Genomic DNA, 16,387 nt, shown 5'->3' on the forward strand with positions numbered 1-16,387 from the left:
CGGCAAAGCGCCAGGCAGTTGTTTCTTCATCGGTCTAGCTGGGTAAACACAAGGGGATGGCGCCTGGGAGATTATGTAAACCCCACTCGTCCCCTTAAATCTACACCCCAACATCTAAATATAAGAAGAGATAATTACAGTTGTCTTATTTCAAAGAAATTTATTTAACAAGTTTCAGGAATATTGCTTGACACTTCCACAGGCTTCAGAAAATTAGCAGTTACCCATTGCTGCACAGGTTTCTGTATGTAAGGGTGTCCGAGACAATCAACCCTGTTTTGTAATATTTAGCCACCAAAACGTGCTTTCTCCCAGCATTAGTAAGTCAAGCGGTACTATACAAAAACAGCTGGAGAAAAAAAAAGTTACTGTATTTTCTCTAAAGGATTCCCTACCCTCAACAAAAGGCCTCTTCTTCAGCTAGCAGAGGGCATCTGCAACCGTTCACAATTGCACCAAGTCTTGGGTGAACTCAATGGCCGATTGTCCACTGCCTCCCTCTAACCCGAGTGGGAGGCACCAGCCTGGGACTCAAGTCTGGCTACAGCTGCCTTCCCCCAGGGAAAGGGCTGGGGGCACAGACTCCCACTAGCACAAAGGGGAGTACATGAAGAACTGATTTCCAGGTTTGAGTGTCACCAAGGCGCCACTCTGAAGTTACATTCATGTTTCTAGACAAGCCGTGGACACCCTTAACCTCGTGTAGGGGAACTCTCCTGCCTGGCATGTGCAGCCCTAGGCACCACAACCGAGTTACTGGTTAGTTAAGGCACTCTACTACCTGGTAACACCAAAGTGCAACGGTTTAGGACTGCACCTTGCAGACTCTTTGGGGTAATCGGCTCTGCTAAAGCCACAGCACTATTCACACAAGCATCTGCAAATTCAGCCCACTAGCATACCTTTCACAGCTCAATTCAGCAAATCAAAAGCACCTTCACAAAGACACACACAGTGCAGTTTTCCAGAGGCAAGTTCAGGACCCAAGTCCTTGTCCTTAAAGCAGGTCAAGAAACTCTGACAGAGCCCCAGACATTGCAAGAGTTCCAGGAGTTGGCTGGGTAGCACAGCTCTGTGCATTATCTTGCCAGAAAGACAGGCAGACTCATGTGTAAAAACATAACTGGCACTGTCTATAGCAAGCCTGGTCTGAAACTGCACCACAAAAAAAGGCTCAGGAGTGTCGTCTTATAGTTACGGAAATCTGAGAAGGAATTGACACTGTCCACATGAAGGCAAGTGAGTCCACAAGAGCACATTCGGCAAAGGCGGATGTATGCTCTTAAGAGTCTTTGCTTTCACAGACAAAGCTGCTTACCCATAGCTCACCTACACAGCCTTCTCAGACTTTGTGCTATGATGCTTTTATTTCAGGTGAAAAATTGTGTCAAACTCAGCGCACAGGAAAAGAAAACCTTGCTCAACAGCTACCAGACAAACTACAGAGGTGAAACGTATAGAAACATTTGTTCCAAAACAAGAATACAAGCAGCTTTACCAGCAAATACAATAACCAATAAATGTTAAACCAGAAACCCTGAAATACTCTAAAGACATTTTTATCTTTGGGCAGCTGAGTGCTGTATGTTGGACAGGGAGAATACATGCAGGGCCACCAACCTCTGAGGTCTCCTCTCCTGCTGAGGTCTTCTTTTACATCAGACACTATGGGGAACATCAAGGCTGCAGCAATTTTAGAGATCTTGACTCGGGCATTGGCAGCAGGAAGACCACCATTAATATAATTTTGGCCAAGTCCCTTGGTATTTCCACCAGCTGTGATGGATTAAAGCTGCCCCCATCAGCCCCTCCTTCGGAAATCACCGGCTTCTCCCAGGCTCACTGTTAATTAGGGGAAGAAAAGGACTTAGTCTAGTCAGAAGGATCTAGAGCCTTCTCCTCCTAGAACTCTCAGCTACAGGATGAGCAGATTTCCTATTGCCCCAGCAGGAAACACCAACAACCAAAACACACTCCAGTAAGTGTGGCGGTCTGCCCAGCCACGATGCCCGCCTAAAGCCCCTGCAGAGCTTATCTCTCTTGCCCCAAAGGGACAAAAAAGAAACCAGGAGGAGCAATGCCTTGTTACATTGAACTTTGCAAGGGCTGTGAATGAACCAATTTTGGTGGCCGATTGGCATGCGTCCTACGTGGCTGGCAGAGGAGCAGTGCCAGTGGGGAGGCTGCAAGCCCAGGAATACACACTGCTGCCTGAAAAAGGCATCACAACCCTTCCCTGTACATCTGCATCACTCAGCGCCTGCCCTTGGCCTCAAGACAACTGCATCTCCCTGGGCCTCTGTCAGAAGCATCCCAGAAAAACTCACAGGGGAAAGGACAGACACAGGTAACAAAACAGGTGACCAGAACAAGAACTGCGTGCCTTCTCTTTTGAAAGAGAAATGGAGGAGTGAGGTCCCATGAAGATTTTCAATAGTCCACACCAGTGAGCATGGCCAGGCACCGATCACTTGTCCCTGAGACAGAGCAAAGCTATGAGACACACCAAAGTTGTACCACACTCTTCACAGGCTCCAGAGTATGGGAGAAATCCTAGCAACGCCCAACCCACAGCAGTACAGGCTTTGTGTAAGCTTCAAAACAGCCCATGCATGTAGATTGCAGTCTGCCGACCCTGCGCACATTTAACGGGATGCCCTCTTCTTTACTCCACTCCTCCAGAAAACCACATTGCAGGAGCAACCAGTCCCAGTCTCTGCTTTGCTCACGTTGCCCAGCCCTCTATGCTGACCAGTGGGTGGGTATGTCTTCCACAAGCACCAGGACTGACTCATGCTTCCCTTCCATGCACACAATTTAAGACGCAGTGTCCTTTTCAAACTTCATTAGACTCCCTTTTTTCCAGTCTAATTGGCAAAGCTGATTACACGAAGGCAGAGGTACATCTTTGCAGCTAGATTTTTCCTACCCTGTTCCTGGGGCGTGTGAGGCTGTTGATGTGAAGTCCGCTGATCCCATTAAGGAAGAAGAGAAAGGCTGCGATGAACTCGCACCAGTATGTCAGTGTGAAGCCCGTGAAGGTGAGATGATCCTTCACAAGGATGGAGAAGCTCAGAACGCCGGTGGCCGACAGCAAAAACGAGCAGAGGATGAGAACCGAGCCCATGGACCACTTCCGCCTTGCATTGGTGTCCTCGCAGACTTGGGACACCATCAGCAGCTCCAAGCCAAATATGGCGACCACAACAGCAAAGGACACCATGCTCCTTATGGGAATCGCCCCCACGCTCAGCCCCTCCACCCTGGCCAGGCTGAGGTCAGTGACGCACTTCAGGACGCTGCCGTTGCTAACGGTGCAGAAGTGCCACAGTCCAAAGAGCTGCCCCCTTGCAAAGAGCCAGCGGCCATCACAGACGGAGATGGATGACAAGACCACCGCGATGGCCACACACAAGATGATCAGGCTCCTGATGAGCGTCTCAAAGAAGGATTTCTGTGGTCTCCGGTGCGCCAGCAGCCTCTGTGACTTAACGGAGAGCGGGGGGAAGAAAAAACCCTGAGGTTAACGGCGCTACTTCAGGGTGAAATGAAACCAGAGGGACAAAGTTGTGGGGCTTCAGCGTTTGAAAATATTTGCCCGGGCACATCAAACCCCGTCTCGCAGGGGAGGGCAGCGCAGCTACAGGCTGTACCCCGGAGAAGGGAAGGGTGGGCGAAGCCCTCCCGCTCCCGGCTGCACGAACGATGCTCCCACATCAATGCTGGGCTGGGGATCACAAAGGCTGTGGGCTGAGCGAGACCCCTGCCCCAGCGCCCCCGCCGCACAGCCCGGCTCTGGCAGGGCTGCAGGGAACCGCCGGCCCCGGGACGCTGCAGGTCCGCGGCTGGGAAGGGAGAGGCGGCAGAAGCGGGGCGGGGGGCACCCCGTTACCAGCACTGCTCTCCTCTCCCCGCAGCCCCCCGGGCTCTCCTCCTCCGCTCGCCGCCCGCAGCGGCGGCCCGGCCCGACCCTGCACCCCGGAGACGGCTCGGCTCCCCCGGGGCCGGGGGTCTCCGGCTGCAGCCCCCACGGGCAACGCACGCCCCCTCCTCACCGAAATCCTCCGGGGGCGCCCGACACCGAACTGCGAGCCGAGCCGAGCGCCCCGCAGCCCCCCCCGGCCCTGCGCGCCCCGCCAGGTGCGGCGGGGAGCGGCCGCGCCGGTGAGGAGGGGTGAGCCACGGCCGGATCGGGGGGTGCGGGTGGCCTCAGCCCCGGAAAGGGCCGCGGCTGCCCCGGGACAAGCCGCAGCGACAGCGGCGGAGCGATGGCGCCCCGGTGCCCGCAGCCTCCCCCGCGCCCCGGCGGCAGGCGCCGGCGGCCACGTACCTGCGCCCCGATGGCGGTCATGCTGCCGGCGGCGCCGAGAGGCGCGGGCGGGCTCCGGCCGCGGCCTTTTATGCCCCCGGAGGGCGGCGGGCCGCCCGCCACGCCCGCGGGGCCGGGGCGCCCTCCGGGCCCCCCCGCGGCTGAGTCAGCAGCGCGGCCCCGACGGGCGGAGCCGCGGCCGGAGCCGGCCCGGGCCGCTCCCCCCGCCGCGGCCCGGCGTAGCGGGGACCGCAGCGCTGCCCTGGCCCAGCGCACGGGCTCGTCCGTGCCCGGCCTAGCGCTAGCCCCCCTGCCCCGAGTGCCGGTGCATCCCCGGCGGCCCGTTTCTCCCCGGTGCCCGGCCTGCACGGGGCGGTGACGGGGGGGGCGACCTCCGCGGCTGCTTGCCTTCCGGGGGGGCCGGGCGGCCCCGTGCCGGTTGCTCGCAGCCCTTCGCGGGGCGGGTGTCGCTCTCCAGCAGAAGCGTGTTGCAAAGGAGCCCCCTGCACGGCCCAGCACCAGCCGCCGGGGCCGCGCCGCTGCGGAGCGGTGACACCCAGCCGCAGAAACGGCCGCGGCCACAGGGACGCCCCGGCCCTCGTCCTCCTGCTCCCTGCGGTATCTGCTCCCGCTGCGGCTGTTTGCGAAGCCGCTCGCACACGGGCCCTCCGCACCTGCTGCGGGTGCGGCCGCTCGCCGCCTGCTGCGCACCCTTATCTCCCCCCGCCGTGCTCGGCCTTGGGGATCTCGCTGCCTCCACCGTCAGCAAAAACGCCACCCCTCATAAAGTTTGTTGCCCTTGCTCTTTTTCATACTCGCCAGCCTCTAATGAATTACGGATTGCTTTACTGCTTTTTTTTTTTTCTTTCCCCCCTCCCCCCTTCCTTTTTTCCTGAAACGGCTTAAAAAAAAAAAAAAAAAAAAAGGAAGGCAGGTTTTGCTGTCACCAGAAACTCTTGTTTTACTGCCAAATTTTGATTTTGATTCCAGTGGACAGGTCTGCGGTGACTCCACAGGATCTAGTGGATGGTCTCCGGGGTGCCCTGGCCTCCCTCACAGGTAGCCGGGGTCTGAATGCGACCATTCCCCTTCTCCAACATGGAGTGGTACAAGTCATCACAACTTCATCCTTCTTCCAGCTTCCACTTCTGAACAGATCAGCTGTCTATGAAGATTGTCTCATTATTTCAATCTCCACACAAGTTCATGGGGGCTGCCTATGTTTCCTTGAAAAATACATATATATTTGCTGTGATTTGGCCGGGGGTGTTTGCTCTAACACTGTTTCTAGTAAGAGTGAGCGTTCTGAACAACACATTTAGTTTCAGTTTTGTACCACTCATTTTGACAACAAATTCTGACCTTTTTCTTTCTCCCTTCCTGCAAAATATTTTTTTTTAATTGTTTCTCTTCAAGTTGTATATATTATTAATTATATTTCCATCAAACGCTGAATTGGGGTTTTCTGTTTTTGCAAGACGGGGCAAATTTTTGCAAGGTTTGTGGTTAAAACTTCTGTGGGTTTGTGGTCTGCAATATTATTTTGTTTTCTGAATGTGCGTTCCAAGCTAGCAAACTTGATGTTTGCCACATCCCTTTCATTTTAGGTTCATCAGAGGGTAGAATAGTGTTATGAACATCCAGGGCTATTTATTCCACAGGTTAAATAGCATTCCTGTATCGCAGTGTTCAGACTGATTACATGCACTTGCTGTTATACCCTTCCACTTTTAAGTTCCAAATGCAACAACATTTATGCAATTTTGGCTCAAAAAGCACAAGCAGGTCTGGTCTCATTTGTTGCATGAACTGAACGAATGCTGCTTGCACGTAACCGTGCTAAGCAAATGCAGGCTTGGGCCAGACAAAATACACCAACTCTTATCTGGCAAGAACCTCACATGACTTATGCTTTCTGTAACATGGGCTCAATCCTGCAAAGCATTAGGCAATTTGGGCCCCAATCAGCAAAATTATTAAGCATAAATCTGCCTTTAAAACAAGTGAGTCATCCTAATGACTTTAGTAATTTTAAAAAATAATTTTTAATAATGGGGGCATATCCTGCCGAACAAGATAATTTTTTTTCCATAAAAGCCTGTGGTAAGGCTCACATGAGTAAACACGTGCAAAAGAAGCTTTGTAATATGAGGAACTTTAAAGTGGTTACTTTCGAAAGGAAAACTGCTTCCCTGTCATACTTGAGCAGCTACATAGTTATCTGCCAAGCTGGTTCATTAAGGGAAATGGCAGTTTGAGTCTTTTAAAGATAAAAAAAAATAACAGAATTGCTTGAAGAAAAGACAAATTGTGGAAAAATGCCTCGAGGTTATTATTTTGGAAAATCATAAGTGAAAAGTGTTTTGCAATAAAAAGAGCTCAGTGCTTTAAAAGGAAAAATAAGATTTGGGTTTTGTCTGAAAAACACGTTACTTACATCATAACAACACGGTAAATGACCTTTAAAGCACTTCAGATGTATTTTTGGTTCAGCTGTGTTAATGTAGAGTTCTTGGTATATTGCCAGGTTCATTATTTTGTTTAGAAAGTCCCTTTTCTCTATTGTTTAAGTGGGTATTTCACATCCTCTCCCTGGAGAGAAAGTTTTCAGGGAAATGTGTTCATAAATAATGGAAATTACCAGAGACTGCTGTAAAACATGGAATAGTTTCATCTGGTTCATTTAAAACCATGAAAAGTTTAACACTAAAGAATCTGTTTCAGATTTTTTCCTGCAGAAGCCCGGACAAGGTTCAGGACTGAAGTCTGAGAGTCACCAGGGGCTTAGGGACCAGTTACCCAATGAAGTATTTCACTTGGAGGTAAAGCAGAACACAAGTGACTGAGTCACCACCGGTCCAGGTTCACCAGATCTGAAAGTTGGTTACTTCTGTAAATACACTTGTCAGTTGAATAATTTTTTTTTCTGATCACATCTTTAATTCCTGGCATAGCAATTGATCTGGCTAGGCATTTACACCCTCATTTTTGTCAGACTTCTGTTTTAAGGTGTCTTTCCAGACACACATTAACATGATCTTGAAGACAAATCTTGGAGATCTTCGTTATCTTGCAGGATGAGTCTTTGGGAGATGCCCAAAGCCTGTATAAAGTGCAAAATGGTTTCTTTGGTATCTTCCCCCAAAAATGAGCACATAGAAAATTTTATGAGGAAGGAAGAGGCTAGCTGTCTCATGTCACTGTTTTTTCGCAGTGTTTTTTCTTTCTTTTTTTCTGGCAGCAGACTGAAAATCCAAGTTGAAGAAGCTGCATTCAGCTCAGGCTGGGTTCAGCCTAGCTGGGCTCAAACAGAGCTTCTGGAATGGGGCAAAAAGTCAGCAAGTTGCTGGCAAGCTGCTCAAGATCGACAGCTTCTGGGAACACAGGCGCAGCCTTCCCCAGTGAATAGTACCCCAGGCAGCCTACTTAATGTTAGGGGGTTTTGGGTTGTACACCAAGGCCTGTACAGCTCACACCAACCCCTTACCACAATGGCTTGAGTTCACAATTTTCTTTTCATCGCTGCAAGTTACTGCAGCCAAGCGGACAGCATCATCCTAGCATGTAAGAGAGATGCAGTCAAGCACGTAAAGCTCTTGGGCCAGGTGGTTTCACTTTGCGTCCTGGCTGGAGGTCTCTCCCGTGCCACGGGAAGGCAGGCTGCTCACTGCCCCGCGTCCCTGCAGCCCTAGCTCTCCCACTCACCACTGGACACGTGCGAGACCTGGGCTGCTGGACACAGCAAGAATACCTGCTGCCGAGGTCTGGGATCCTATTGTTCATCCAAATCAAACCGTACTCGTTAAGGCACTCATAGCTGGGTTAGAAACATGCTGATAATATGCTGGTCCATTACAGTGGCTTTACCCCTCACCCCCATTAACTCCAAGAATAAGAAGAGACTTTAAGCAGAAAGACAGGCTTAAAGGAATACATTTTGTATCCTGGAATAATTGTTTTTTCACTTCTGATCAGTTTCTGGACTTACTTCAGCATCACACTGCAGAGACCCAACACTGGTTGCTCACTCATTCTGCTTTGGATTCAGCCCTTTTTAGGGACCTCTGGCAATAGTTACATTGACTTAGGACATACCTCAAAGTACTTGCATCCGTCCGTTGCAACAAATTGATGCTTTGAAATAAACATTCAATAGAGAAAATAAAACTTCAGCCCTTTTAGCACTACTAGAAAAATTTGGGTCCATATTTCAATACTATGTAAGCTGGGGGAATTCATATTCCATTTCTCAGTTGTCACATACAAATTTGTTCTTGCAGTAAAAACTCAGATTTAAAAATACCAAGTATGTGAAACTGGCGAGATCACCTTTCAGAGTCAGAACTTATTCAAATGAGCAGTGTTTGTTAGGTGGCGATGACATACCACCATCTCAGCCTTTTGGGGAACACAGTACAAGCCCGTGCCTTAGCACACTTTGGTGGAGACAAACAAGGCATCTTCCTGGCTGTTCTAGCCACGTAACATAACTTTCTTTCTTCCCAGGATGCAAAATCACCTGACTGATGCACTCCGGGCTTGCAAACAGAACAAGCTCCTGGTTTACAACCGACGGGGCAGAGATCATGTAATATCCCCATGCACCAGGGTTTTGGCCTCTTTTACATAACAATAAAGAGCTGCTCATTGCAGTGGCAGTACATAGAGCTAGAGTAATCCTTGCTAATGTAAGGATTGGAAGGGATTAGTTGAGCCACTGATTACACTTCCAAGCAGTTTTTCCGTATCACCTCTTTCATAAGCTCAAAAAACTCCAGAAATTTTGACCAGCTGTTCCTCCCCAGGCCCACTCTCATTAATGATACTGTATTTGTGAACAGCTTCTCCATCAATTTAGACAGTCTGAAGTGTAGGAAAGGTTTCAATCATTAGAGGCAAGACACACTGAATGATTTTGAGAACAGCTCTGTACATCTTCAGGTACTTTTGAGGTAGCAAAAGATTGCTCTAGAACTATACTGGATGGCAGGACAGCTGTAAGAGATTAATCACCTCTAGTGATCATTAATAGTGTCAGACCTTGAAAAATAAATGTTTGTGTACAGGGACTAACCCAAAATCCAGTAGCTACAGGTAGAAATGGGAATGAGTTTAAAGATCACTGCAGCCAAGCTCCACGTTAATTCTCTATTCTAGAATAACAAAACCAAGCTGTGTTTAACTTCCACAGATATAGATATGCTGGCTCTACAGCAAATACAAGCTCATTCTACAGATGATGAAGACAGTCATGCCTAGAATGGATCGATCTTATCTGCACTTTAAGTGAGCAACTGAAGATTGGCTAATTCATAGATCAGTTATCTGAGCCTGAAGATACTTCATATACTTACAGGCAGAGGAAAAAATAACAAAAAGAAAATCAGACTCTATATTTTATGCTATCAACTTCTACATCGCTGAGTTTATCACTGTGACTCTCACTCAAATGTGTTACGTCTATGTAATATCAACTTGTCTTACCTCTAAGCGGCTTTGACAACTTGGAAGACTGCATAACCTTTTTTGGGTGACAGCTGTGCATGGCATTCAGAAACCTATCCAAGCCAAAATACATTTTCTTTTTTGTCTTCCCCAGCTTATAATCAATCCCACAAGATGGCTCAGATGTATAGTCACCCCAAAGTGGTATTGCTTGATATTGTTTGCTCTGAACAGTCTGCAGGCAGAGCAAATATTTTAAACAGCAGCAAATACAACTGTCATTTATTTTTAGCAGTATCATCAGGGTCAAGTAAGTTCAAAGGTTGAAACAATTGCATTGTGAAACAAGATCACTCCAGATGAGGAATGAAGAATTTTGACAGATAGTTGCACACTGCAGTCAGCCTCAGAGTGCTTTTTAGTCAAACATAAAAATTCACAGGGTTAAAAATAATCTGTTATGTCTTAAGCAGCACACCAATACTGACTTGTTAAATCTGTGCTACAAGCATTTAACCTTCACATATGTTTGGTAAGAGCAAGCAGAACCCACAAGAAAAAAAAACAACCAAGCAAAACGTACCCTTTACAGCTTATCTCTAATTGCACTGGGTGCCAATCAACAAAGTTTCTCTGCAAGAACTAATCGTAGAAGTGCGATAGAAGGAACACTGTCTTATCACACACACAAGTTAACATTTATTATTGTTATATCCAAAGTCCAGATGCCGTCCTGCACACTCTGCAAACTCAGCAAACCAGACCTGAGTGCGTGTGTGCCAGCTGGCCTCTGACCTCCTGCTTGTTGGGCTTGTTTCAGTGCACGTCTTTTCCCCTTCCCAAGCGCTGCGAGGATCAGGATGTTACTGGCCTTTCTTTGATCTAATACAGAGGAAATAGCAGCAGCTCCCTGAATGGGTGTCAGAACAATTCCCTGTTTTGCAGCACTGCCCAGCCATCAAAAGCTCCTCCACCAAGCATACCTTATCACAGACAGAATAATGGTTTTGAAGTTATATTTTGGTTTGAGGCTTGCTGCTTCTGTTTCAAATCTCAAGGCTATATATCTTTATTGGTTGTCTATTTTTACTACTTTATCCTTTTAATAAAAGTAATTACCACTACCCACAAGTCTGTTCGTAGATATCCTTAAACAACTATTGCCCTAGCATCACTACTGCCAGAGTGTTACTTAAGCAACCCAGGAATTGCATACTCCATACCAACAGCACTATGCCACCATTAAGTCAGCAACATTTTCAGACAGCCCAACAGTCCATGCACTTACAGACATTCATCCTACTGCTAAACAACCAGCCCCTCAACTCAGTTCAGCCTTTTTTAACACCCTCCCTGCAGTGGTAGTACCCACAGTTACAGTCTCATCATGGACACTGTGCACAGACATCAGTATGCTTCTTCCTGCCTTAGCACCTCTTGTACAGTCTCTTACTGCATAGCTCTTACTTCCACAACTTGAATTTTGTTAGCTTATTCCTGAGATGCACAACTGATTGCCAAAGGGTAGATTAATTGCCAAAGGGCAAGCTAAATAGTAAGACCACTGATGTTACTTTCCCAAGGAAGGTGAAGCTGCAAGCAGGAAGGCGTTACTATGGTGAATATCCCAAGTAAGGACATTAGAGGTAGAGTTCTCAGTCACTGGCATAGACTGGCAAATAGCATTATTTGCAAGTACAAGGCAATGTATAAAAGCCCGGCCAAGACCAAGCCCTCTCTGGGATAAGCACTGTGTATGTAGCAATGTTTTCCTAATGCCAGACAGGTATGAGAAAGGACAGCAGCACCATAACTATCAGTAACGTCTCACAAGGGAAATAAAGCAGAATGAGGATGAGGATACAGAACTTACTGCTCCCAGCCCACTCTTTAGACAGAATCTAATTCTATTGCTTTAGCAGTCAAAAATTCTGAGAACACCCATTTTGACAGAAAGCATGTTTAACAAAGCGCAGCTTGCTCACAGCCATCAGCTTCCAGCAAACTAGAGCAGAAGTGGAAGCATTTGCCAGTATGAATGAGTTACATCCTGCTACAGATTGACAGAATCCTCCAAGGATAACCAGCTTCACAAATACAGCTGTGAAGACTGAGCTGGCTGTGGAATTTCAGGCTAGCAAACAGCTAAAAACATCTCTGATGCTGAAGATCTACTCTTACCCCTCTTTTGCAATGTGAATGTAATTAAGGAAAAACTAACAGAGGATACAAGAGGAGGTAAAAAACCCCAAATGTTTATATTGCTTACCCAGAAGAACAAGGAAGAATAAGACTAAACAAACTTTTTCCTTATAAGAACAGAGCTCCAAGAGCATTTCCCATTAAAAGCAGCAAAGGGGGAAGGTTAGTTTTTGAAATCTTCTCTCTCTCTTACCACCAGCATAAGAGGGAAAAAAAGTATGAGTTAGACACTAGACACAGCAAAGCCTGTGTAACTTAGTACAAAACTATGTATTTACCTAGACAGATGGGTAATGATAGGTTTCACCCCTATGTATTTCTATAAATCAATTGCTTATCTGAAGACTGAAGTCCTCACCTGTTCAGATGCTAACCAGTACATGTCACCTTTTAGAAGCAATGTCTCCCTTTTCCAGCATCAGCAGCTCCAACAGACTATACTAGGCAGACCAAAACAGGTAAAAGCCTACTAGAGATAGTCATAGCTGTGGGTTTGGTAATAAAACTTCTGATGAGCACCAAGTCTTTCCGTTTGAACAGCCTTGCCAGTGTTAAGCTAGTTTATACTTGATTCACCCCTCACTGCAGCTTTGGTACATGGCAACAGCAGTACTCTGTACACACAGCATTAGACCGAGCCTCTTCACAGTAATCTTCGTGGCGCTCCAGCTTTTGCGGGTTGCCTCTCATTTACACAAGGCAGATGCAAAGCAGTACCAGGCGTGACCCGACAGGTCTGGACACAAGCCCGTACGGCAGGAGCGCCGACTGCTGAGCCCCCTCTAGCGGCACAGCGACTGGAGAGGCTGGCTTGCGCCTTGCAGTGATTGCCATGTTGCAGCTGTCAAACAAGGGATGAATTCGGAATAATCGCTAAGGGATGACCATAACAACAGCTAAAGTACCAAATGCACTTTAATGAGTTCCAGATTTTGTTCCCAGAAGAAATTTATAACGTGTCAGTACATTAGGCAGGTACACAACTTCCTCAGAACTACAGGCATGAGGAAAACTGACTGTAATATACAGGTTTTTAAAATTATTTGCAGAAACCAGTTTTCCACAGTATTAGAAATAAGGCATGTTTCAGGTGTGCAAGTGGCTGCTGTATCCAGTCCTCAGATGCCATATTTGCCCTTTAGTTCTTCCACTTTCGCTATGTAAGCTTTCATTGCGTCTTCTTTGGACATTCCTGAAGGACAGAACACAGGAAGCAGTCAGAACCTTTTGCATGCAAGTCACAATTCCTTGCTATAGCGTGTAGCAGCACGCTACCAGAGAGAAAAGAAGCGAAGAAGGTCACTTGGCTGTGAATCTAGTATTAAACAGACATATTAAGCAATGTTTCGAAGTGGCAAATACACTGTTGCTGTCTATACAAATAAAGTTCTATTAACGCTATAACAACCATTAGAGGAAAGCTATTCAACCAACTTAGACTGCATTTAAATGTGGTGCTGGCTCCTTAAAACACCAGAAAAATCCCATTTTCGTAGATTAAATAATTTCTTTGGCTCTTATTTAGAGAGCAGCACCCAGTTGCATCTTCCACTTAGGAAAGCTTCAAAAGAAACAACTGAGGGAGAGCTCAGTCTCTGGGGTACCAGGCTGGGACCTGGAAAACTGACTCAAGTTGCTGCTGCTGCTACAGTTCTCCTTTGTGTGGCATCTTGGGCCAGCTGGGGGATATTTCACCTTAATTCCATTTCACACAGGCTACATTTTTCAAGATTACTTCTGCCTTGCAGAGGTAATCAAAAGTAAGTTTATCACAGCATTCTAGAACTCTTGTCTTATAAGGCCACACTATTTTATTTCTTGCTGAACGACATATGCTTTTCTGACTAGTTTGCCTGTGGTTTTATTTACTAATTTTTAATTTTTTAAGCAGACACTTACCTTTCAATGCATTCCAGGCATCCCACTTTGCTTTGCCTTTGAAGTCCAGCATACCAGGGCGGTCTGAGAGAGACAGGATAAACAGCAGTATTAGTTTGTGTGGTCTGAAGGTAGGCAGTACTCATTCCTTTCCTGCAGGAAAGGGATATTTTAGCTCTTAACTATGATAAAATAAAATGGTTCATCTTTGCAGCTATTACTTACTAACCTGTAGTCAGAAGATCACCTCACGGAAGCATGCTGGAATGCTACTGGTGGCAACAGAGATATTCTCTGTCAAGTTCCCCTAAGACGGCAGCATTTGAGCAGATCACCACCAAATAGCATGATTTGGTTTTATCCTACTTTCTGAAGAGACTGCTGTTGCGTGTCAGCTCTCCGATTGAAGAGCATCAGCTTTAAAGTAAAGCAGAAATGCCCTAAGGTCCATTACACAGAGACATGAAATCAAAACTAGTAGCGTAAAGCTTAGAACTCATTATCATCAAGTTATTAGTATGTTTCTAACACACAGTTCTTCATTTGCTCTGTCATCTCGGGATATAAGCTCTGAATTCTAACTCATTTCATTGCAGGCTACATTGTGGCCAAATAAAGAAGAAATAAATGAGATACGGATGTGTATATGGTTATTCTTCACATGAAGTCCCCTTGATATGGAAAATAATATAGCAAGAAACATAAAACCCTCTGTGTTTTTACTTCCTGTCTCGTTGAAGACAATTCTTAGGATTAACAAATGGAACTGGACATTACCCACAAAAATACCCTTGTACTGCTCACATGGCAATGTGACCCGCAAAACTAGTTGGCAGCTCCACCGGTCTCCAACAAAAACCCTATTAGCTTACTCTTACACAGACTGCTTTTCTAGCCAACTCCTGTTAGCTACTGCTTCACAAAAACGCAGCAACATGCAGAAACATTGGTATATTAACAGCTCTAAAGCACCATTTCACCATAGCAAACATTAATACTGCTAAGGTCCACTCATACCTAAAGGATCAAACCTTAAAACCAGTTAGTTCTTCTCCCCCTCCATGCTGCTCATCTTGCAGGGTGTGTATGTGTGTGGGGGGGGTAAGAGACTGCAAGTGCCCATACTTACCATTTCCTGCACGCTTCGCTGCCAGCTTTTAATTTAATCGACACCCAATAAACTTCACCAGCAACTGGGTCAGGAGGCCAGTGCTCCAAACAAATGACCTTTTCCCTTTCTAATTCTAGTTACTCAAGTGTTATACGAGGCCAATAGAGACAGGCTTCATTCTAAATGTCATTCTTAGGCTGAGCTGCCAGTGACTTAAGTGTAGCAACAGAAGTAGCAGGAGAGATTTTTGCATAGCATACCTGCAGAGATATTTCTGCTACAGTCTTTCCAAGATGTGGTATTTAATTGCAGCTCCTATAAAGTTTTGTCCCCTTTTCTGTTTTGGCTTTACAGTTTATTTTTAGCATCCAATCCAATTTAAACGAACTCCACCCCTCAAAGTTACTGCAATTCCACACTTGTACGGTTTGCCTTGCTGTTTAACTGAGAAGTGTTTGTATTAAGGTAGCATCCCTCCGCCTAAGCAAGTACTTGCTGACAGAGGTCTCCAATAATCCCAAACCCAACATCTGCAAAAGCTAACACAAAGGATTCTCAGACTGTTGCTACACGATTTAGATGACTGCGGCTGGGTTAATCTAAAAACCACAAATTGCACAAACCCTTATCAGGTCAGCTTATGCCTGCCCGCATACAAATCCATGCCAAGTCGGTATTGAGCCGTTTTTGCTAAACCGCGGGATTGCAGGAAGGGTGGCACTCAATAGGGGAGAGGCCCTGCCGCCCCCGTCGCCTCCCGCCCAGCCCCCAAGCCGCAGCTGCCAGGCTGCTGCCCGCCGGGGGCCCTGCACAGGGCGGCGCTGCCCGCCGGGGACCGAGGCGAGGCTCACCCGTGTTCACGTCGCCCACCGTGGCCTGTTTGTAGTGACTGTAGACGTCGAGCATCTCCTGGTCCGTAGGCTGGGACTTGAGCTGCTTCACCTCCTCGGCGGCCTTCTGAAACGCGGCCTAGAGGGGGAAGCCGCAGAGCGTAGCTGGGGTCAGTACCTGCAGGCTGCCACTACCACCGCCCAACGCAGGGGAGAAGGACAGAAAGGGGGAAGAGGCACCCATCCCCTCCGCCCCACGTCCCCTCAGAGCCCCCCGCACCTCAGTCATGACGGCGAGCCCACCGCGTTACCGACCACCCGGCGTCTGCTGCACCGCCCCCGCCGCTCGGCCGCTTCACTCCTCGCCAGAGCGCCTGCTGGCCAATCCCAGCGCCACGGGCAACACGGCGCCAATCGGAGCCTGCCGGGGGCGGGGAGAAGCCGGGCACACGGCCAATGTGGATGCAGCGCGGGATGGGCGGGCTTCGAGGGAGCCGCGGCGCTCGCTGGCGTGAGGCGCTCGCCTGGCCATCGTCCGACAGCAGGCGGAAGCCCCGCCCAGCCCCGCTGCGGCTCGGAGGCGCGGGAAGGGGGCGGGGACAGGGCGCCTCG

General features: G+C 47.9%; 2 protein-coding genes across 3 annotated transcripts; both read right to left on the reverse strand.

Annotated features, from left to right (window-relative positions):
* Positions 1-140: 140 nt before the first annotated feature.
* On the reverse strand, positions 141-4,484 carry TMEM37 (transmembrane protein 37). 2 transcript variants are annotated; one of them, XM_055812568.1, is made up of 2 exons: positions 4,331-4,484; positions 141-3,487 (listed from the first exon to the last, which is right to left on the reverse strand). In XM_055812568.1, the coding sequence occupies exons 1-2, from the start codon at positions 4,349-4,351 to the stop codon at positions 2,915-2,917; spliced, it is 594 nt and encodes a 197-aa protein (XP_055668543.1). In that variant the 5' UTR covers positions 4,352-4,484; the 3' UTR covers positions 141-2,914. The 2 variants fall into 2 exon arrangements, with proteins under 2 accessions (XP_055668543.1, XP_055668544.1); XM_055812569.1 differs by having other exon boundaries at positions 141-3,481; positions 4,331-4,435.
* Positions 4,485-12,853: 8,369 nt separating this feature from the next.
* On the reverse strand, positions 12,854-16,211 carry DBI (diazepam binding inhibitor, acyl-CoA binding protein). The gene is made up of 4 exons (XM_005230803.4): positions 16,056-16,211; positions 15,797-15,914; positions 13,856-13,918; positions 12,854-13,148 (listed from the first exon to the last, which is right to left on the reverse strand). The coding sequence occupies exons 1-4, from the start codon at positions 16,062-16,064 to the stop codon at positions 13,075-13,077; spliced, it is 264 nt and encodes an 87-aa protein (XP_005230860.1). The 5' UTR covers positions 16,065-16,211; the 3' UTR covers positions 12,854-13,074.
* Positions 16,212-16,387: the final 176 nt, after the last annotated feature.

The sequence above is a fragment of the Falco peregrinus genome, chromosome 8 (assembly GCF_023634155.1).
Source record: "Falco peregrinus isolate bFalPer1 chromosome 8, bFalPer1.pri, whole genome shotgun sequence".
Lineage (NCBI taxonomy): Eukaryota > Metazoa > Chordata > Aves > Falconiformes > Falconidae > Falco > Falco peregrinus.